This window comes from Mesitornis unicolor, unplaced genomic scaffold (assembly GCF_000695765.1).
Source record: "Mesitornis unicolor isolate BGI_N332 unplaced genomic scaffold, ASM69576v1 scaffold2762, whole genome shotgun sequence".
Lineage (NCBI taxonomy): Eukaryota > Metazoa > Chordata > Aves > Mesitornithiformes > Mesitornithidae > Mesitornis > Mesitornis unicolor.
In genome coordinates this window covers 83,635-106,157 of record NW_010168288.1, presented here as the reverse complement: position 1 = coordinate 106,157, position 22,523 = coordinate 83,635, and the positions used below count along the sequence as shown (strand labels likewise).

General features: G+C 43.3%; 1 protein-coding gene across 1 annotated transcript in view; it reads right to left on the bottom strand.

Moving 5' to 3' along the window:
- Window positions 1–22,523, bottom strand: part of LOC104536358 (transmembrane protein 132D-like) — a gene marked incomplete at its 3' end in the record, with an annotated part of 148,672 nt that overhangs the window by 43,245 nt on the left and 82,904 nt on the right. Inside the window, exon 3 of the mRNA XM_010178940.1 lies at window positions 8,985–9,131. Coding sequence (XP_010177242.1) covers window positions 8,985–9,131 — 147 coding nt within the window. The remainder of the gene's footprint in view (window positions 1–8,984; window positions 9,132–22,523) is intronic.

Sequence of the window (22,523 nt, the reverse complement as noted above, 5' to 3'; positions counted from 1 at the left end):
CTTTAATATGGGATAAGGGCACTTCTGCACTTGCCAATGCTATTATAAACAAACCTATGGAGACTCTGGTGCATTAAGGTATAACTGAAATGGGAATTATATAAATATCAGAAACAGATGCTTTGGGATTGATTTTACACTTGATTTAGGAAGAAAGTGTGAGAAACAGAAGATGAAAGTAATATAGTCTCACTTTTGGCAGTATAAATTGAATAGCTACCCTGTTCCACAATCCCTGTGCTGAAGTTCACAAAACTAGGATTTAGGAAAGCTTCCAGTGAATAAAGGCTTTAAAAAAGATAAAATCTTGTCAATATCAAAGGTATTCTACACGGATTGCAGCTAAAGCTGAGGAAAAGGCAGGCATGCATCCTTGCGATATGCCAGAGAAAAATCTATGTCGAGCAAGGATGGAGGTAGCGGTCACCCATCCAGCTGACTGCACATTTGACCATTAGCTTCAGGTAATCCCTGAGACTAAGAATAATATTAACACATTTACGTAAGTGCAGGCAGTCCTGCAACTACCACCCTGGCCATGAGTTTCATCTCAGAGACACCACAGCCAGCTGATCCCTGCATCTTCATGTCGCCACCACGAGCGCAGCAGCAGCGGTCGACGGGCTCTGTGCCATCAGACGGCTGCGTTCACACGGCATGGTGGCTTCACATCGTGCCCAGCCTCGGCTGGGCTGCGATCAGAGCTGCCAGTTACTCACATTGTAAAGTGTGGTTACTATGAAACCACATTTATACCTCTTGTATGGAAAAGCTCTCAGGGTTTCTGAGTAACAAATGCAAATGTACCCTGTAATGATCCCTGCACTTTTCCACAGACTCACACAACACACCAGCCTTCCCGGCTCCCTCACTTGCCATAGAAGACGCAGCCTGGTTCCCCACTCCTACATGCTCTAAAATGCAGTTCTGTCTAACTTCTTATGCAACATCTTTTCTACGCTCAATTTTGTGTCAAACTCTCATACAGAAAACAGATGATTCATAAACTTACACCATGAGGATGAATTCCAAATGGAAAGAGTCAGACTCTAACAGAGGTGCAAACTGAAAGTGTACTGAACATTAAAACAGCTCTGTACAACACGATTCATACACCAGGTTACACCTTAGGCTGGAAAACACTTGCAGAAATGGAGTGTGTTGGTAGAGGTGGAAGTACTGCTTGTTGGTGCAGATTGCCATGCAGGGGAGGAATACATCACATTGCACACACTCCCTTCACGTAACCTAAAATACCTGGTGATCACACAGACAGTTCTGCCTATGGGATCTTACACCTCAGTTTTCCATCCTGCTGCTGATTTTTACACGTCTGCATGGATGTAGGGTGGAATCAATGATGTCCCCAAACACAAGGCATCCCGTTGTCCTAACAGAGCCCAATGTCTTCTGTTGGTGTGGAGGTCAACAGAAACTCTCCAAAAAGAGGTCTAATACACATTACCAGTTCCAGAGAAATCCATATAAGCTCTGTATAAGGGAGGGAAGGCTTTCCCTGAGTAGAAAAAAAGCAAGCAGGCTTTGGTGCAAGTTGCCTGTTCAGGAGATCCTCATTGACCTCCTGCTCTGTCACCCTTCCTGCATGACCCAGGGCCAGTTACGCAGGCTGGTGCAGTTACAGGGGTCATCAAACAACACACCACTGATTTCTGCACTGTCGTGGTGATTAAGTCAAAGCAGCTCCTTGCTCAGTGCATCCACTTATGTGGAGCTCACCCTAAGCCTAAAGACGTAACCCTGTTTCACTGCATGCACATAAACCCTAACAGGTAATGTCATGTACCAGTGTCAGAACACGTCCTCTGCACCTCTACTAAGCAGGGGTAGCAGCCCTATCTTAGCCCACAGAGGTGATTTAAAGGCCAAGAGTTGATCAAGGTGAAATAACTAGAGGATGAGTTATAGATGCACCATCAGTTCATGTAAACTGCCCACAGATCTTTACTGATGACATGAACAGGCTGGGATTGCAACATTAAATCCATACATTAAGAGCTGAAGCCATAAGATAACTCAAATGCCCAGTGAACTTCAGCCTCATACTTGCGGTTGGAATTTACTTAGGATTTGCTGTACGATTGATATGGATGCTAGAAGGTATGACACGATTCTGTTCACCTCCTGATCCACACTTTGCTGTATGGTGACTTACGCATGATAGATTTAACAGCTTTTTATTTTTTATCCAGAAAATGAGGATCCCCATGTCTCAACAGCAACAGGCGTGCTCTCAGCCTTAGCTCACATTTTAAGTCATCCACTCACCTTCCAACTCTGAGTAATTAGTGCTACTTCTTACAAGATTTCCTCCAAGGAAAAGAAAATCAACAGCACCATTAGAGACACTCCAATGAGACACACTTTTGCATTTAATATTAGGTTTTTAATAGACAGGAGATTACTCACTTGCTGCCTCTTCTGTAATAGGTAGCAAACTGGTTTTGTCCCACTGGAATAGTTATTATGAGCCTTGGGACTACTAAAGGTTTAAGTGCTAAGTACCACAAACACAGAGCAAGCATGATGATGATGAATCGTTAAGGCTCTTAAGGGGAATCATTCTCCATCAAGTTTTAAATTATATTTATTGCACTGGATAACACCAGGGTAAAAATAGAGACGAAATATGCATGTGGTTATCCAGACTGGTGGAAATGTCCTTTAGCTGCTTCACCACCACACACAAAGATGGGCATCCCACAAAACACCTACGTATCACCAAGGGAGAAAGAGAGAAGAGAAATCATTGAGCTATAGAACCTTATTTTATAGAAAGTACCACACATCAAAGAAAACAAGCCTGATTACCAGCACTTCATAGAAAACTTTGTTTCTTGAGAACTTCTTGAAAAGCCAAAAATGTAACTCTGCCTTCTCCCATGTAAGGTTATGTTATGTTATGTTATGTTATGTTATGTTATGTTATGTTAAATTATGTTATGTTATATACCACATTATATTCTCCAGTTATGTGAGCACAGGAATCACCAGCATTTCTCCGGTTCACTCAACAAACCTCCACCTTTTGAGCTATCACAGTAACTGCAGATGAAGACAGCACACTTTTTCGCAGACTCCTCGCTAAGCTCATGAACAAGGGAACACTGAGTACCTGTTACACATTCAATTTTGTTATCATTAAGGAAATTCACATATGCAGTACTTTGCATTTCCATTATTCCTTGCTTTCCATTATTACTTTTGTATATAAAATAAAAATCAGTAAAGTTTAATCTAAAAACACAAAGGAGATAAACCCCTCTCCCTGCTTTCAAATAAGCTAGGACAGGAAATTAAATTCATTCCTCCTTACAAGCACACTTCCTGCAGCCAAAATTCCTTCTATTCAAAGCTCTACCCTGGGGTCACAGCTGAGAGTTGGGAGAGGTTATCCTGCTGCTTTCATATGTGAAACACAGAACTGGTCCGACTCAAATTAAGAACCCCTTTCTCGGGTTCTGCTATGAATCATATCTTCTGTTGTCATATCTTCTTCTGTGACTTTGTAAAGTACATAGAATTTCTTCCCAGGGTTTCTGTATATGCAGAGGTGGACAGCCTTGAGTGGACAGGAGAGCTGGATGAGGCACCTATACCAGGAATGGAGCACAGTCAGTGCATGGTCACTGGCCTCAGACCATTAGGAGGCCAGCGTGCAGTCACTACTGACTCAATTATTCATTGCATTTATTTTCCATCGGGGATAGACTGTCACAAAAGCAGAGTCAAATAGAATAATGTGCTAGAAAATGACCACGGATTGTGAGACAAATTGGACCTAGCGCAAAACCTCTCAAACTGACATGATGTCTTTGATCAGTTTACTGTATCTTCTCGTAATTCGTATCATTATTCCTACCCATGCAATGAGAGCTGACAGTTGGTAATTCCAGTTCTCCCTGGGGTGTGTGGTGAGCTGGCATAGCGGTGACAGCAAACCCAACTGTGCTCGAGAACCCGAGTCCCAGACAATCCGCAGACTCTGTCCCTGATCCCTCCTAACCCAGCTGCAACCTCTAGAAGCTAAGGGGGCAACACGTACCAGATCAAAGTGGCTGCATAACCAGGGCTTCAATCACCCTTTTCAGTTGCTTTTAGCTAGAAGCAATGCTTACTAGAGCAGAAGCATTGAAGATCAGGGGAAAACAGTCAATGTACCAACATCCTGAGCAGAATATACTCTATGTGTATCAACATACAGAGCAGAAGCATTGAAGATCAGGGGAAAACAGTCCATGTATCAACATGTGGAAACATGAAGCAATATTTTAAAGAATATTCTTCCCTCTGCATTGCTAAAATCATATAAAGCAGCAATCAGTTGTACTACAATAAATCCCACCTCTGCCCTAAAAACTTTTTGGTATATTTTTATTCTTTACACTTGACCACAAAATAGAATAAAAGCCTTTAAAAGGTCTCTGTGCTGATCACCTTCTAAGGAGGTGGTGTCTGACATTCTCCCATTGAGCACAGAAAGGTGATGGAGGGATAGCACCGTGATATAAAGAGGTACAGGCACTACTGAGAGTCTCCTCTACTTTCCTGACTGCTCAGTCCTGCTGTGAACTCTCGAGTCAAGTTACCTTTACCACTTTGCTCAAGATGATAAGCACGTAGCAGTGACGTAGCTCTGAATATCACCAGCTGCAAGCTGTCAGGAAATGGTAAATGCTAAATAACTGTACATAATTCCCAGTAACATCATGCTCACAAAAAAGATGACAGGAATATTTTGGACTTCCTCTCTAAGGAGAACCCTAAAATTCAGCTGAATGCAATTCTGCTGAGTAGGAAATTTTCTTCCCAAGCAGTAACAGACCTCCAGTTGATAAAGCCATGCAAGTGCATGAATGGCAAAGAAAAAACCATAATGGTGATCTAAAACATAAAACTATTTCCATGAAGCATTTTGATGAACACCAGCAAGAGACATAATATAATTTTTGTGGCTATTAGGCTGTTATTTATGTCAAATTTGTTGCTTTTGTTTCTTCAGAAACATTTTAGGATTACAGCACTCTAGAGAGTCTATCAAATGCCCTGGCAGATGCAACAAGTAAGAGAATGAGGCAGTAGCTCACTGAGGTTTCAACGTGGAAACTGGATGTTAAATAACTAGAGTTGAAAATGAGAAATACAGGGCACTAAGAACAACGGCATAAATGTAATACAAATAAAGTATTGTGTGAGAACATCAAAGGCAATATACGTTTCCCTGTCTACCGTTATTAACTAATATTGAGTTAATTTCTTTTTCTTAAGGAAATTGAGCATTGAAATACGGTACAATGAAAAAGTGAGATGCACACAGGAACAAGTGAGGGATTATAGGCCAGAAAATACCATCATTGTCTCTTAATGTGTCACTATTATCACGGACTCAGTCACCCGTAGTTCAAAATTAAAATAAGTTTCTCCACTAATAGCAGGATCAGCATTTGGTTTCAAGCAGTGTAAGCCAATAAGTCCTTCAGTGTCACAGAGCTGCAACCCAAAAGTGCAAGTAGGGAAGCAGCAAAAGAAATGCTGTCTTTGTAACATTGCCAACAACAAGCATAGAAAATAGAAACTGCTGAGCAAAGCTTATTCCTGATATAGTTCAAATGCATTTGGAGATAAGGCAGTAAAGGGTCACACCCAGACATTAAGGCTCCATTCGGAGATGGCCAAGCTTTGTCTCTAACTATTTTGCAGGTGCTTGGATCAATGGCCTCATTCCTGCCATAGGCACAGAGAACGAGAATGCATTCTCCAATGGAATAACAAACACTTCTACCCAGACATCTAAACGTGAATCAAGTATTTTAAGAGGGTCATGACACCCATTAGTACCATATCAGAAAATCTTGCTTAATGTCTCCACGTCAGCAATGGACACAGAAAAGCACGATCAGTCACGTTTTGCAGATGAGCAAGATCCAATAAATCTGCATCTTTAGAGACCTCAGTAATTTCCAAACCCATCCCACTTTACGTGCTTCCAGCCCAAGAGGAGAGCCAGGGGAACAGCACTTTTGGCCATTCTTCTCATCACTGACTCAGCAGAGATGCTCAACTTCAGGTACAGTGAGAAACAACACCAAGAGAAGATTCCCAAAACGCAGTACTCCTGTAATCTCCCCTTTCTATTTGATTCATCTCATCACCCAAGGCATTAAGAAAAGGAAAGACCAGCCAACTTCCAACAGAAATAAGTAAAGGATGGCCCGAATTGAGATGTACCTCAATGAGATGATTCAAACAGTCTCTACATGTTTCCCAAGTGGCATTTCTGGTTAATTCCCATCACCCCATTTTCTATTTGGCGTTTTGGTTGCCTACACAGCAGCAGAGAGACGGAAGACAAATGCTTCTCAGAGAACAGGAGTGCTGTACAGGTGCTACAAGCAGTAAACCCATCTCACGTTATCTCACGGGTCGGGATTTGGAGTGTTACAAAATTATTATTGACCGAGAATGAAACCAGAAGGATCGGGGAGAACTTTATAATTGCTTCGCCATTAATCTGGAGCACTGTCACAAGCCCATAATAATAAGCGAGGCACTGAGAACTTGAAATCATATTTGACAGATGGGCTTAATTAGTTATTCTCATACGGACTCATAATATTTGCTGTTAATATTCATTCTAAAACACCCTGCTGGCTGCGATAATATTTATATGTTAATCCTGCTACGATCAGCTTTGCTGCCAAAAGCTCTCCAAACAAAATGACTGATATATTTCAAACTCGGATAAAGAAACGCTCGGGCATCCTGGTTAAGTTTGTCACTCGCACAAGTGCCTCCTCAAGCCGTGAAATTACACCTGCCACAGGAGGTGGCTTTACTATCACTAATTTCTGATCCGTGTCAAACTATCAGGGACAGAAAAAGTACCAAACCTTTAGCTAATTAACATTGCCACCTCTGCATTCATCTGATCAGATCTCAGATTTTTTAAGAGTAATTAAACAACATGCGAATAGAGTTTGTCAAATATCTAAATGAACTACGGAGGCAAACGATTTGGGAAGAGACATCAATATTTAGCTGCTATCCACTGTGCATATTTAGTGACACCAAACATGTCCAGGTAAGGAAAAAATTGTTTCCTGAAAAATACTGAGCACATTCTCTTTACTTATTTAATGCTTTATCTGAAAACAAATAGCAAAACAGATATGGCTAAATTAAATGAGGAAAACACCATATTGAATAATACACTGCAAATATTTCACATCTGTTTACAAACAATGAGGAAGAAGTTCCCCAAAGTGAGAAAATCACCAAATCTCAACCGGGAACTCAAGTGGAATAAGCCAGACCAGCAGTTATATGAGGGTTACACGCGTACTTTGTCTTCACTTGACTTTCTTTCCAGTAAAATCTAGTATGTGTATATTAGATATATATACATACATCGAATATATGTGATATATATATCTCACATTTCTTCTAATTAATAAGGAGCAATGCTTATACTGAGCATATGAAAATACACAGAACCCACAACCACGGCATGAAGGGTGACACAGTAATTTATGTTTTTGTGTACAAGGGGTCATTTTGAAGCCTTGCCTCTAAATGATGACTAGGGAAGGGAAATAAGTTACCGAGCTTCAATTCACTCATGAGCTTGCATTACATTTTCCTAATGAGGAAACGAAATCAGGGAAATGCACCGAGTGGACCCAACAAGATAAGTGTGGTGGGAAACTCATCCTTAAATAATCTTTGATTTTGATGCAGTGCCCATTTGAGTCAAGGAAAACAACCACGCTGTCTTCAGATAGCTTTGAACTGATTTTAAAGAATCTGTCTGGCAGATTGTGCTAGGGAGGAGGAAGCTCTGACCTTGGCATATGGACACATTGCTGCTTTGACCAGTAAGATTCAGCCAGGTACGAGAGAGTATCCAGTTTAGATAAGAAAATTCAGGATACTACAAGCTGAGAAACTGTGTAGTATTTAAGTTATAATAGGGAGAAAGGGATTTATGTCATGATTATGAAGGGAAATTATTCCCTTCCTCTTTTTTCATATACTCAGATTGTAAGGACATGAAACTTGCTCGTTATTAGGCTCAGAGGGTACTTACTTAACAATTCTAAACCCCACAATGAATCCCAAAGCCTGTAAGGTTTTGTAAAACTTCAGAAGCAAATCACAACACACAACTTCCCTGCTATACGGCAAGTTTTCCAACAGCAATGCCAAACGCAATGCACACGCAGGCACTCAGACCCCATAAATACACATCAACACACAATTCCAGGTGCAATGAACAAGAAGCAACAAATGATACAAAAATATATTAATTAAAGCCGCCAGTTGTGATTAGAGAAGGAACATCCAGCTGCCAGGCAAAGGCTGCTTAAGCCAGGTCAGTGTCCTGTCTGAGTTGTTGCACAAGGGGAATGGAAAATGAAAGTAACTTTTCCCTTCTGCAGAGAGAAAATTCAAATTAAAATCTCACCAACAGAAATGTGGGTTTGAGATGAGGAGTGTGTTTTAGTTGCCTCTGGAGGAAATAAAAAAAATCCCAAGAAATAAAAGAAAAAAAACCCAGAATCAAAGCAAAACGCTCATTAAAAGGTTTTTAAAAGGTTTTAAAAGGTTTTAATAGGTTTTAAAAGCCCTATCATTACCCACTGCTACAATGTCTGGCAGTGAATAATTTGAGATTAAACCAGTCACAACCAAATTCTCAGATATGAAACGTGTTCTTCCAAATACTATGTGAAATGCAATATTTCCTGCTAGTTTTAACTTCCTTTGAGTGTTAGAACTGAACAACACTTTGTTCAAAGAGCATGTGGTAGCATTAGCAATGCACTACAAAATAAGGACAGCCCCAGCTTTTCCAGAAGCATTTCCATCACGCGCTGCAATAAAACTTATTGAAGTCCTGGCAGAACGCTTCGCAAAGGCAAAGCAGCCATCAGTTATTAAAAGACAGACTGCTGGAAGTGACCTACCCGTTTTCGGAGGCAGCAGATTTCCTCTGGCAAACAATAACAGCCGGTGCATATTTCCCAGTATAATCCATGCTCTCTCTGATGTCCCATAAATAGGGGCTGCTGGCTCTCACGCTGAAAATGTTCACACCTTTCTTCACCTTTGCCCTAGGAGGAACAAGAGGATAATTCACCAATTAAACATAAAATGTCAGCTTGGTCTGTTACTGATTTCTTCATCATTTTCTCATTACCGCCCCACTGAAAATGCTACCGCTCATTAGAGTTCGACAGCGTTACAAGGAGAAGAGATGAAAGAATTAATTAAGAATTCTGTATTTTGAAGAAATGATATCAAGGCAGAAATCTTATTGAACTAATGGTAATTACAGCTTTAGTCACAGCTAAATTGCAGAGTAGATCTGTTCTGGAGCATGCTCCTCACTCCTTATCCACGCTGTGGGCACCACTGAGGGTTTTAAGGCTCTCTTATGACTAGGAGCTACATTATTGGAGAGGAAAGGATAACTCTCATCCCAAAAAGAGATCAGGTTGCTGCTGGGGCTTGTATCTGGACTGAGGAGCTGAGAACCGTTGCTAGGTCTCATACCACAAGCAAAATCGACCTTTTCTTCTCCCCCACCTCTCCCAAATTACTCAAAGATGACATTTCACATCTTTGCTCCGGTTTCCATCACCTTTCCGAGTCCACAACATTTCTTTATTTTCATAGAACAGAATCACAGCATGGTTTTGGTCGGAAAAGACCTTTAAGATCATCAAGTACAACCATCTTTACTGTTGGGTTTAACTGTTCTATCAGATTGAATCTTAAAATTACTTAGAAATACTCTTATTTTTCCAAAAGTGAGTGGATTCTTGGGAAGTCTGGTTCCATGTATGAGGTTAAACAAGAGGAAAAGCTGTATGACGAAACATTACAGTAGTGACTGGATTGGCTCCTACTGAGAAGTACTTTCTGGTTCTTGTTAGCACAATACATCTCATTTTGAATAATCAACAGAGAAGAGAAACCATAAATATATTTAAATATCTGGTTTACTTCCTCTTAGCAGGCATTGTGATCCCTTATTCATTCTCTCCCTTTCTTTAACTAAATGTCTACGGATGTATCTTAAGGCTGAGTTAGCCCACAGCTACACAACGCTGGCCAGTCTACTGAGTTAGGAGTTTCTGGTGTTAACTTTTGGTTTCTGAATGTGTTTACAAAAACAAAAAGTCCACTGTGGTCAAACAGCCGTATACACACGAGCTGTCAGGAAATGACAGTTTAATTATATTTGCTTAAAGTCTCATACACAAAATCCATTCAGGGCTGTGGCAAGCTCTCGGTTCTGGGCAAAAACCCAGAGAGGTATGCGCTTTTTTGTATAAACAGCTGCTGCCATGCAGAGATGCTAACATCAGTAAAACAAGCACCGTCAGCTCTGCCTCTGCATGAAATTACTTGTGAAGTCTTTGAAGGACAACATCCACACAGATGTTTTCAGAATAAAAAGCCAACGGATTCCTCCAACTGCCTTGGACAAAAAGCGTTGTATCTCATTTCTTCTCCCATTAACTCAGCAGCAGTGGCTGTAATTTCCTCAGCACACCTGGAAGAATTAATACATGGAGGCTGTCAAGTTGTGCTCAAAGTTCTTCTATAACTTCACAAAATGTGTTTTAAGCAGGTGCAGTTACTGCTCTTAGACCACAAACGTCCCTCAGGACGAGAGATCAGTGGTCAAAGAAGTGGAAATTCAACTGGATTCCTGGCATCTCAGAGAAAGAGAAGGAGGCAGGAAAAGGCCAGATGACCTGGATGAAGCGTTTTACAGCACATGTGTTTAGCAATTCCCAGCGACCAGCATCTGCTCCTGCCTTTCCGCTCCACCTCAAGGAAGGAAAACTGCTGGGTGTCAACCAAAAATGATCCCCACTGCACAGAGAAATGAGGGTGGCTCAGACCTTTCCAAGCTAAGCTGGCTATGATTATGAAACTCATACCCCCCCTTTGAGCTCTCCAATGTGGTCGCTGTCTCTCCAGTAATGAATCCTGGTGATGAGAAGGTACTGGTGGGGGATTTTGTCCACGTAACTGAGCTTATAGATTTGAAAAGGTGACTGTCCCAAGGGAGCCACCTCGCTGTGCCTGGCCCCAGCACAGGACAGGAACCTCACATCAAATCACTCACAGCCAGAGGCTGCTTGCAGGGGAACACGTGCATGGCTGGTTTCATTGCCCAATTAAGGCTGGCCCCTCAGGTTTGCTGTGTAGGTCTAAGATTCCTACGCGTCACGGAGCCTCGCTGGGACACGGGCAGGAACCCTGAGACATTTGGAAGTCCCAGGCAAAGACAGAAAGCCCATGAATTCTCCTGGACAACATTTTGGGTGGAGGAGGGTGGGGACAGGAAAGGTCCATGTCCTGGATCTCCTGGAAACCCAAGCAGGCTGTAGCCTTACTAAAAACAATCATTTGACTTGAAGAGCAGTTACTGCGTTACAAATGCTACTTAAAAACACACAACAGATTACATTGACTATACACCAGCTATGTTTTTATGTTTTATTTACAAAACTCGTAGGTAATCAAGAAAAAAGCAGCCTTACAGTGCAGCATATTGTCCCTTGCTCTGCTGGCACACAGGCAATAGCTTTACTGCAATGGAGAAAGCTGTGCAAGGCCTCAGCTCCGCTGAGTAAACAGCCACACACTGAAAACTGAGGAAATTCCTCACCTGTATTTTACAAAGCATTAAAAAAGAGATCAAAATAAGGGCACAAACACAGACACATAACTGGTACTATCCTCTTATTTTCTGTCTGGATTCCTTTAAATGCCGGAGCGATGGGGTAAACCAGGAAAAGGGACACAAAACCTGTGAGACAAAGCTGAGGTTGTTTACCCTTGACATTCCTTTTGCCCAATGACAAACTGCCATCCCGCACTGTTTTGCAAAGTTTCAAAACAAATGCAGATCCTTGTCTACACTCCTTGGGGTAATTGCAGTCTGTGGATCAGGATTTCACAGAAGAGTTTTTGATAAGGTCTAATTTAGTCATCTGTTAAACGCTTCAAACCCCTAATTTCACTGAAAACAATAACACAACACAATTGTTTTCTACAGAATGAGAGGTTAGGAATGGTTTTTGAAGAATCAGTTAAATATACTTCTACAATCGGCACAAAAGCTTCATTTCCATGATCCCAGGAAATGCTTTTTCCTCTGGTACAAATTGATGCTGCGTTTGCCACCATTGAGGAAGAGAACTTTATTCACCCAAGTTACGATGGCAGCAGCGCTTTGCCACTACCAAAGAGGGTTAACAATAACTGAAGGTATGGTATTTGTGAACAGATAAAACTGAAGATAGCGGAGGTGAAGAGGCTGTGGCTGCTGTCAGGGCTCAATTACTTCCTTGCAAATCTGCTTTACTGAATTGCCGGGCTGTCACAGGGCGAGCTGGGCCTGCGACCCTTCGGCTGCTCTGGAGAGCGCTCGTGAGAGCCGCTCGGTTCAGCCGCAGTTCAGCCCACCAAGATTTCTCACCTGCAATACGCTGAAAAACGGCATCTGACAAAGCTTTTCCAGGTACTTGCTCACAGGTAACAGTCTAAGTACAACAGACTGCACCTCTGCTTAAAACACAGAGGCAGTGCAGCAGAAGGTGAAGTTGTTCAAGTATTCTGTGGCCATGGTTTCACTTTGGGCCAGATTCTACTTTGGAAAAGAGGAGGGAAGGAAGAGCTCAGTAAACATTGCACTCGTGGTTGGTTTTAGGTTGTTGGGATTTTTTCAAACAAGGAGCCTATCCAACTAAACGCTTTCACAGGTATTTCTACAAGCTGTTATTTACCTCTGGATCACTGCTCACAGTGCAGCACATCAGTTACTGAGACTGGTAAGCAGCTCACCCCTTGCACCAAATCAATAGTGGCAAACAAAGCCCTTGGGAGTCCTCGAGGCCTGAAAAACCCGTCAGTGCTGACAGGGTACAAATGAAGGCAAGGGAGATAGAAAAAAAACCATAGAAGGAACCCCCAGAATCAATACATCACACCTGAAATCAAGGAAATATATTTCCTCAGTGCATAAAGACAGTCACTCCCAATTCTATCTCATGACCCGCTAAACACTGTGTTTACTTTAGTGATAAAAGAGGCTTCAACTCGACCAATTAAAATGCAGGCAATGTCCTTTCTCATTTATCAAAGTGTCTGTTCTTGGTCTCCCAGTTTCTGCAGTTTACAACCAGTTAGCGCTCAGCTTTCAGCCCGTGTCATTACTGCGGGCTGGTAATGGCTGTGAAATTGTTACTTAAGTGTTGTATAAAGTGGAACAGCTGGCTGGTGAAAAATAACAGCGTGACAGCACGTGTGCTGCTAAGTGCCGTGGGACCACGTCGACAGAGCGCCTGCTCTGCAGCACCACAGGGAGGGGAAAAAGGCCTCAAATGCACCCTCGAGATGTGCCAGAGATCAAAGCCGGGGAGCAGGCAGAAGCCGCAGATACCCTGCCATGGGCAGGACCCCTCTCCCCACAGTTTACTGCTGACAGTGTCTCTCATGCAGCATACAAACATCACACAGCCCTCCATTCATAAACAAAGTGCAAATAAACGGGGAATCCAACCCTAAGCAGCCCTAAATAAAGGTGTTTTAGATCCATACCATTGAATCGAGTTTTCTGTTACAGTGAGTGCTCAGGGCAAAGTTCTACGGGAACCTTTCATGCTCCTTGCAGAAAGTGAGCTCCTTTCAACATCAAAGGAATAAAAGGAAATGGGATGCTGTTAACACAGGTGGTACCACTGGTTATCATCTTCTTACCAGTCACAACTAGAAGGTGGCAGATAAATTGTGTGCAGAGGGGTGTGTTTTTGAGAGCTTCTGGGCACCTAACAGACGCAGCAGTGGGCTCTGCATTTGCCTTGTCACCGTATCTTCCCAAAGCACTTCAGAAATAACTTGAGGGCATTCCTATTTCTGTTTATCTTCAGTGCTTTTTCCTGCTCAGAGTCTAATCTTAACCCAGCAACGGAGAGAGACCAAAGCAGTGCTTAGCTACGCAGGATGGCAGTCTTCACTTTGCCAATGCTCACCACCTTTGGGCTGTGACAATGATGACAACCATGGGAGAGACTTCCCCCTCATCAGTCCATTTGAAACCCAAGACAAGCGAAAGGTGAGTGGAAATGGACCTAACTATAGCTTTTCATGTACAGGACAAAGAAACGGGGTCCACTTCCAAGTGTACTGGTCTAAGACAGCAGCAAATTACTCCCCACAGGAAACCCTGAATGTATTCAGGATTCCAACCTGGAAATACCCAATACGTGCCATTGTCCAGAGCCCCTTTCTGCTGATGGCTATGCCACAGGTTGCTCTTCATGCAGGCTTTTCCAATGACACCACTTCTTGATCCAGTAACAAATGACAGCTGCTGGAGGTGGAAATGGTAGAAGGAGACTGGTTGGAATTTGTGTTCCCAGCTTTTTCATGCCTAATTTTATGTACAACATTAGGGTGATGCTGAATTTGAGCACTTTAAGGCTTTTCCTTTGCCTCCCTGTGCAGCCTCAATGCTTTTTATGGCTGAAGCTAATATAGGGCAGAATCTGAGCCTAAAAGAGATTCCTCTCTTTGAACATCAGTCAAAACTAAAACGTGTCTGTCATTGAGAAAACAGGCAGAGCTCAGGCTGGTTTTGTTAGACTTAGGGCTTATTTGCAGTGAGCGGATGAAAGCCAAGCACACAAAGGCTTTCTGGATTTGTATCTGTCACGAACCCCTGAAGAAATAAAGACCACATATGAAATGTTTTCCCTATCAAGAGCAAGCCTTCGTAGTTGAAACCCTTCCAGTGGGAGAAGCTGTATTTGAGAGGAGCCCATTTAAACAAACCCTTTTAGAAGTGGCTAAACAAAATTGCAGCTTTCTCGGTGCAACAGGAACGACGAATCACAAAAATTAGGTCAGGTAGCAAGACACTTAATACGAACCATCTGAACGTCTGACTTTAATTTCATAATCAATTTTGGCATGGCCTATAAAAGATAGGAATTGGATGCCAGAATATAATGTACAGAGCGGGCTCCAGTAAGGCTTTTTCTGGTTTTGTTTTCCCCGTTGAATACTTCATGTACAAACCAGTGTTGTCAGTTGTTTTCAGAGGAGAGGCCTCGAAGTTTCTTCAGATTACACTAATAGTTTCACTGATTGAAAATCCACAGCAGAAGAGAATCGGGAGTCCCTGAGATACTGATGGAGTTAGAATAATTTATGGAGAGCGGTCTAGCACAACATAAGCTATTTAAAGCTGTATAATATACCCACAAACTCTTATTAAGGTCTGTGGTTTTCAGCCCTGTGAGACAGAAACCAGTTATCATTATGCATCACCATGAAAGCAGATTAAAATTAAATCAATCTGTTTATCTATGGGTTTGCAATGCAGCTTTTCCAAAGCACAACATCTTCTCCATCTAATTAACATTTCAGGAGGAAAAAGCATTCCACCCAGACACTAAACCACCCTCATTCAAATGGAGATATTATAAAAACACAGCCCAGGTGGACTTATAACAAAATTTAATTAGTGAAAGGGCACAAGACCTATTTAGGCTTCCAGTGTTGAATTGTGCACACCAGGAGTTAAATAAAATAGATCTCTTTCTAATGTGTATCTCTTGGACCTGACTAAATTGCCTACTGTGCTTACAGTGTATGTGCATGCACACAGCTCCATATAACACATATAGGTGCAAGCATTACACACACACATTTGGCTTTTACTCTTCTGGCTTTCAGAAGGTAAGTCCTTATTAAAAACATACTTTGCAAGATGTAAAATGCACCAGACTCTGGAGATTTAAAAGGAAAGAACAGATACAAATCAATTTAAAGCAGAAACATATCTGGAATCTGTAGGTCTGAGCTCTATTCACTTACTGAACAAGCCATAGAGGAGCAGTGGGAACCAGAGCCCTCCATGGCCTGCAGAACTGGATCTTTTTCCTTTAGAAAAACCCTGAATTAGAGCTCAGGAAGCAAACCGCAAGAGTTATGGGGGTAATAAAACCAGCGCCTCTCCAGGGACCCCAGCAGCAGGCGACTTGGGACTCCCAACATGAGGGAAAAGTCAGAAACGGGTTTTTCATAAACTTCATGTCTGTGTCAGCCAGCAGTTGGGTAGCGTGTCCTTCTGCTGCTTTCATCCTGTGGACTGCACCTATCAGATAAGTGGCAAAGCAGGGAGAAAGAAGAAAACAGCAGTGCCATAACCTGAAGTGGCACCACAGGAACACATGCTACCAGCAGGGCAAATCTCAGCAATGCAATACAGAATCGCACAGAATCACAGAATCGCTTGGTTGGAAAAGCCCTCTGAGATCATCACGTCCAACCGCTCCTGTCTACCCACTAAACCATATCCCTAAGTACCTCATCTACCCGCTCTTTAAACACATCCAGGGATGGTGACTCCACCACCTCCCTGGGCAGCCTGTGCCAGCTTCTGACGACCCTCTCAGTAAAGAACTTCCTCCTTATCTCTAACCTGAACCTCCCTTGGCACAGCTTGGTGCCGTTTCCCCTTGTTCTATCCCCCATCACCTGGGAGAAGAGCCCAGCACCCACCTCTCTCCAAGCTCCCTTGAGGCAGTTGTAGGTGGTGATGAGGTCTCCCCTCAGCCTTCTCTTCTCCAGGCTAAACAAGCCCAGTTCCCTCAGCCGCTCCTTATAAGGCTTGTTCTCCAGACATCGCTATTACAACTGACAACGTTGTCGTTGGAGAGGTTCTGAGGAGGTTTTATTGCGTGAAGGCACACACTGGCACTCCTGTCCACGGCCACACCTCAATATAAATTAAGAAACAAGCATGGAGGAGATTCTCTCTTAGGGGTGACAGTCAGAGGTCGAGGTGAGGAGGTGATCCATGATCTCTTTACCCCAAATTACTCAGCAAATGCAGCACAACACTGACTTCCTGCCACCTCTCCCAGCTGCACAGCACCGTTTCCTCCAGGAATGGATAATTGGGCAATAATGAGCAACAATACTAAAACCAAAATATTTATGTATTCAGGGGTGTGCGGGAAGGTGTTTGTTTACAGAAATGAAAGACAAAGATAAATAGTGCTGCCTGCTGATTTAAAGAGGATGGGAGCCTTGTGGACTGTTTCAAACGACTGCTGCCAAAATAAATGCAAAAATATGATGTAGGGTCTGAAATAGATTTCTAAACCGCTTGTAAAAAGAAACCAATGCAACACATCTGGTCCTTTCCTGGCCAAACATCAGCAGAGATGCTAACAGCCCAGCCTGTGCAACCAACCATTTTATAAATTAGACTTAGATTTAAGAAAGGATAGGAAAACAAACTGCAGCACTGGGGACTCTGTGCAGTTAAACGAGTGCATTTGCCCCATTTCACAGGTGAAAAATGGTAGCAAACAGCTACCAACCCACAAGAAGTGTGTGAGTGATGCTGGTTGTGACCAACCCCCAGAGAACCATCTAGACCACAAGAGGAGTGCGATCAAGGATCACCCGGTTATCCATTGCAGGTGGAGTAAAACACAGCGTAGCACAAAGAAACAGGGGTTTGAGTGCTGGAGGGACATTTATACCTGTGTTTGTGTATGTGTACATACATCTTCATGCTGAGCCGGCGAGCAGTAAGTGGAGGAATTCTTCTGGATTCACTGAAATTGGCTGAGAACATCAGGAACACGGCAGACAAAGAAGACAAAGCTGACGGACCATGCTGTGTGAGGCTTACAAAACAAACTGTTGCAGAAACAGGAACAGAGCTATATGTTCTCTATGTATACCAAGATGCAATGGTGTCGGTAAGACGATTCCTTTGGCTCTCTCTGCAAAGCAGCATTTGGTGCTGACCTTTCTGCTTTGCAGTCACACAAGACACAACTGTTGAGGGATGCAGATACTGCCCCAGAGTTATGACCTGACTAAACACCTTTTTTACAAGACTGGAAAGGAAAGATGCTGCTAGCAATCAAAGCTACAAGAATCTTGACTTACCAAGCAGATCAACAGCCAAGCCAACTGCCCTAACTCACTTCAACGTGACTACCAGCTGTCAGGCGTTCGGTAAATAAGAGTGTAGACCTCAAAGCAAATGCTTCAAGGCTAAGGCCAAAGTGTGTTAGCAATCACAGCAGTATCCTAAAAGCAGATAGCACGTGCATCTCAAAAGAATCTCCAAAACTGTTCCTGTCCTCTCCTGGAGAGACCCAACTGCACCAATGCTCTGTGAGCCTCGCGCTCCTCCCAGCGAGGGCTCAGCTCCTGCACCCCCAGTGCTCAGCACTGAACCTTTCGGTTCTTCACGGTGACGCGGGGGTGCTTGGGAGTGATCTGAAAAACGGCTCTTTACTAGAAAGTGTATTTCAAACTATTCTGAGGTATTTCCAAATCACATCCTAATGCAAAATGGCACCACGGTATCACTGAGCGACGACAAAGAAGATTACCTCGACTGCGCTAACGAAGGCCCATCAGTGAAAATGAGTTAGCGCGGTTCCCTAGCAACTTCTCACAGCTGCAGATAAAATCATTTTCTGGACATCACAGAAATGGGGAATACTTAGATCTCTTCTACAAGAATTCTCTCATCCGTTGCCTATAGGCAGCCCCCTCCAGGAGGTAACGCAGGAGCAATTTACGGCAAGCTGCACCATTACATTAACTTGTCCAAAAATGTAAAAAGAGACCCACGGTTCCGTATGTGCTGTGTTTGTCCTTCACTCAATGACACGTGTGTCAGATGTTCAAAGAACGGCATCAGAGAGACAGAAAAAAGCATATAACAACCTTTGCTGCACAAATCCCAAGCCTGCAAACCCTTTTAGATAAAGGTGATTCCTCACCCGTGGGAGCAACTCCACTGATTCCTGGTGACATTACTTGAGGTTTACAGAAAAAGTCCATGGTAAAGAAAACATACAGTGTATACATAAAGGGTTTAGATTCTTTAATGGAGAAAAAAGCCTGCATCGCTCCAGAGAGTTGCTGTTGGCATAAAATAGATATTCACTAAGCAATTCAAATAGGAATTTTTGTTATATACATAAAATCTCGGGGTGAACACCATACATCTCCAGTGACATATGGAGCCACCTTTCTGTCATCTGCACGAGTGGCTACCAAAGCAACATTTGCTAAATAACAGGAAAGAGCCGTGCTGCAGGCAAACCCTAATAGCTCAATGAAGCCACTGATGCAGAAGGGAGTTCAATTAATACAAAAACGACACTGCCCAAAATTATTCTGTGTCCTTAATGTAGGGTACACGCGACGTGGTCTGTATCCAGCTGCAGCAGTTAACCCTAGTGCACGTCGGAGCACAGTTATGGTCATGGTTTCAATACTGGGAGAGCCACAGAAGAGGGCTTGGCTGACCCAAGCAAGCAGAAGCAGAGATCACTTGGAATTACACAAACCCTCCCTGCTGATTGCTCTCCAGGACAGAGCTATTTTGCAGGAATACAAAGACAGCCGGTAATCCTCTCCTTCTATAAATCCTGAAAACCTAATAATTGCACCTCCTCTCAGCCTCGAATTTCATGCATTTCCTTGGACTGTTTTATTCTATTTGTGCATTTTAATACAAGAAAGAGGAGAAGGAGTTAGAGACGTCTCGTCACAGCACACAATTGTTCTAACAGCCCCACAGTGGATTTCAAATGGGCGAGAAACCCCCAATGTCCACCCATTGGTGCTCCAAGTTACATGTCATAAAACAGAACACGGGAGCTTTAAAATATGAACTGAGCAAGAATTATAGCGCACATACATTTTTCTTTTATTTTCTATTAAGACTTCGTAGCTTTAGACACAAGGTTTAATGCGTCACAACTTGTGGAAACAGATTGGTCTTTTGAAAATCAAGGTTTTAAGAAGTTTCAGCGAGCTGACATACAGAATTCTTACTTGTGGCAATGACTGACATTCTTCACTTCTGCAGCAAAAACCCGGTAGCGATCAGCCAAAAATGTTAACACTCTAAATCATCTGCCACTTCCAAAAATTCTCTAAGGCAGAAGTGACCACCAGGCAGTTGTTTCTGCAAGTAAAAAGGTTGTATCCCTGGCTACCAGCTGGCAGCACCAAATCTGCTAAGAAATACAAGCTTTTTGATCAGGCAACAAAAACATCAGTGTGGCTTGATGATAAAGTGCTGAGAGTGATGGGAGGCTGAAGAAACCACGACGGAGAGGGAAAAACTGCAGAAAGGGAACCCAGGAAAATCACTTAAACCATGAGTTCAGCAGACATTGACTTTCCCTCGTTCTTGGAGTTACAAGAAATGTGAGCTGTAGTTTCAGGAATCCCTGTGCTCCTATTAGACAATAAGGATTTTACAACACAGCGTAACACTACCATGCAGCATGGGAAACCCATATGGTTGTAGGAAGAAGGAAATTAATATTCCGCCCAGGGATTTGGGCATCGCTCAGGCCCAGTAAAATCCCAGTGCCTGTTTGCTTAACTTTCCCTCTGATCAGTTCACTCCTGTGCTCTTGCCAAGTGGATGTGTACTCACAAACTCGAGTCTCTATTGGGGTTTGATGGTTCTGATAGGCTGGCAATCAAAATTAACATTCAAAAGAGATTCTCTGTTTCAGCCATACGGGGCAGTCCTCTCTCGACTGTGCACTGAGTGAAGCCTGGCCATGCACTGCACCTCCAAGCCCAGGTCTGGAGACCGGGTGGGAGCTGCAATGTGCTCAAGGTACACCGTAATGAGCCCTGAGAGAGCACATCATCAGTGCTAACACCCCGAGTGCTGGTCCAGACCTGGACCCAAAATCAAACCCCTTGCCTCTGGTGTGGGGCTGGTGCAATGCTCATGCACTGAGACCCAGCAGCCCTTCCTCCGGCTTCAGCACTGAGGATATCATTTACCCCTTTCCCTCAGCACGTACCAGGCACTGCCTTTACTACCAGAGCTTGTAAGGCAGTCTTGGAGAGCTGTCTGGAGTGCAATCAGAGACTATTTATGCAGTGAAAGGACACTGATACACCATGGCTGTGCTGTAGGAGATTCACTGGCTGTACCTGCTGCTGTCCTAGCCCAGTTCTGTGGGCCGACGTTCCTTCAGAAGTGCATTTGGAGATCACACTTTCTGTTGTATCTTAATTGGAAAGGAATCTGACTGGCACACGTCACAACTGCTCAATATCATGATTTGAAGCACAGGAGGTGAGGGAAAATAAGAGACTCACTCTGAAAGTACACTCAGGATCCAAACTGAACACTAACGTTTACGTGCCAACTGACACTGTAAGGTGGTTAAGAGCTAAAAATCTCTTAGCAAAAACTGGATGTGACTGAATATTACCCTTCAAAAAGAAATCACTTTTCCAAATAAAATGCCAGGAGCAGCAGAGGCCTCTGTGAATGCCCCACCTCGCCCTTCCGAGCCATGGCCTTCGGTTGAAGATTTGTCTTCATAGCAACTGCTTTGAGACATTCAGTATGCTCTGTTTCCATGAAAGTCACCATAGAAGCCACAGCCTAGTTCTGAAAACCCACTGACACATCACAGGCAATGCAGGGTGGCAGAAAACACGTTGGGATTTCGATAACTGGGTTAAAATTTACAATACTGAAAAACCCGCAAAGCCTAAGTGAGCTTTCTTACACAACAGACCAAAGCTAACACTGCATTTATGTTTATTTGAGACCTGAGATCAAAGTGCCACAGATGACAGCAGAGCCGTGCTGATACCCTCATCCGTGGGATCCCTGGTCCAACTCAGTCCTCTGAACATTTCTAGTGCGAGAGCAGAGCTGACCCATCCCCACAGCTCCTGGATCAAGGTGTTTCTAGGCAACTGGTGAAAAGCAAAGTCCCAGGCACCACTCTCACCTTTTAGATCGTTTTAGGCTTTTTAGGGGTTTTAATGGGTTTAAGGCAGAGGCAAAGCAGACATCTGTTTCATAGAGAACGTTTTTCCAGCTGTGGCTGGAATTTCTCCTGCACAAAATGTGCACACAGTGATACCCTGCTGAAAGTCACACTGCTCTGTTCCCAAACTGCAGAGAGGTAACTGATGAATCAATAAGCATGGCAACGAAGAATTCAGTCCGCAATTCACTCAACTGCACTGAAATTAGCACTTGACGAGCCGTTTTGCACACAGAATGTTTATCCAGAAAGGCTTCTTTGAAGACCTATTTCAAGTCCACAATCAAGGTAGCTCTGTGTGCGTCACTCTACTGCGTATTCCTTTGAACAACTGCCTTTGCAACTCCAGGCAGTTTGTCGAGGTACTAATTACACAGCAGCCCCTGCCATCACGGGTCCTACTGTGACAAACTGGTGCTGATGTGACACACGTGCTGCAAGCAAAGAGCACAACTGAACCAGGAAAACAACCAAAGGGTCGGGGTGGGGGAGCGACAACTGGTTTAAGGATTTAAATCTGTTCTTTAGCAGTGCTGCAATGGGATGTGTAGAAAGAGCCCCGAGAGTGGGGATCCAAGATGACTACGCAGGGCTGCATAATGGCAATGTGGGGCT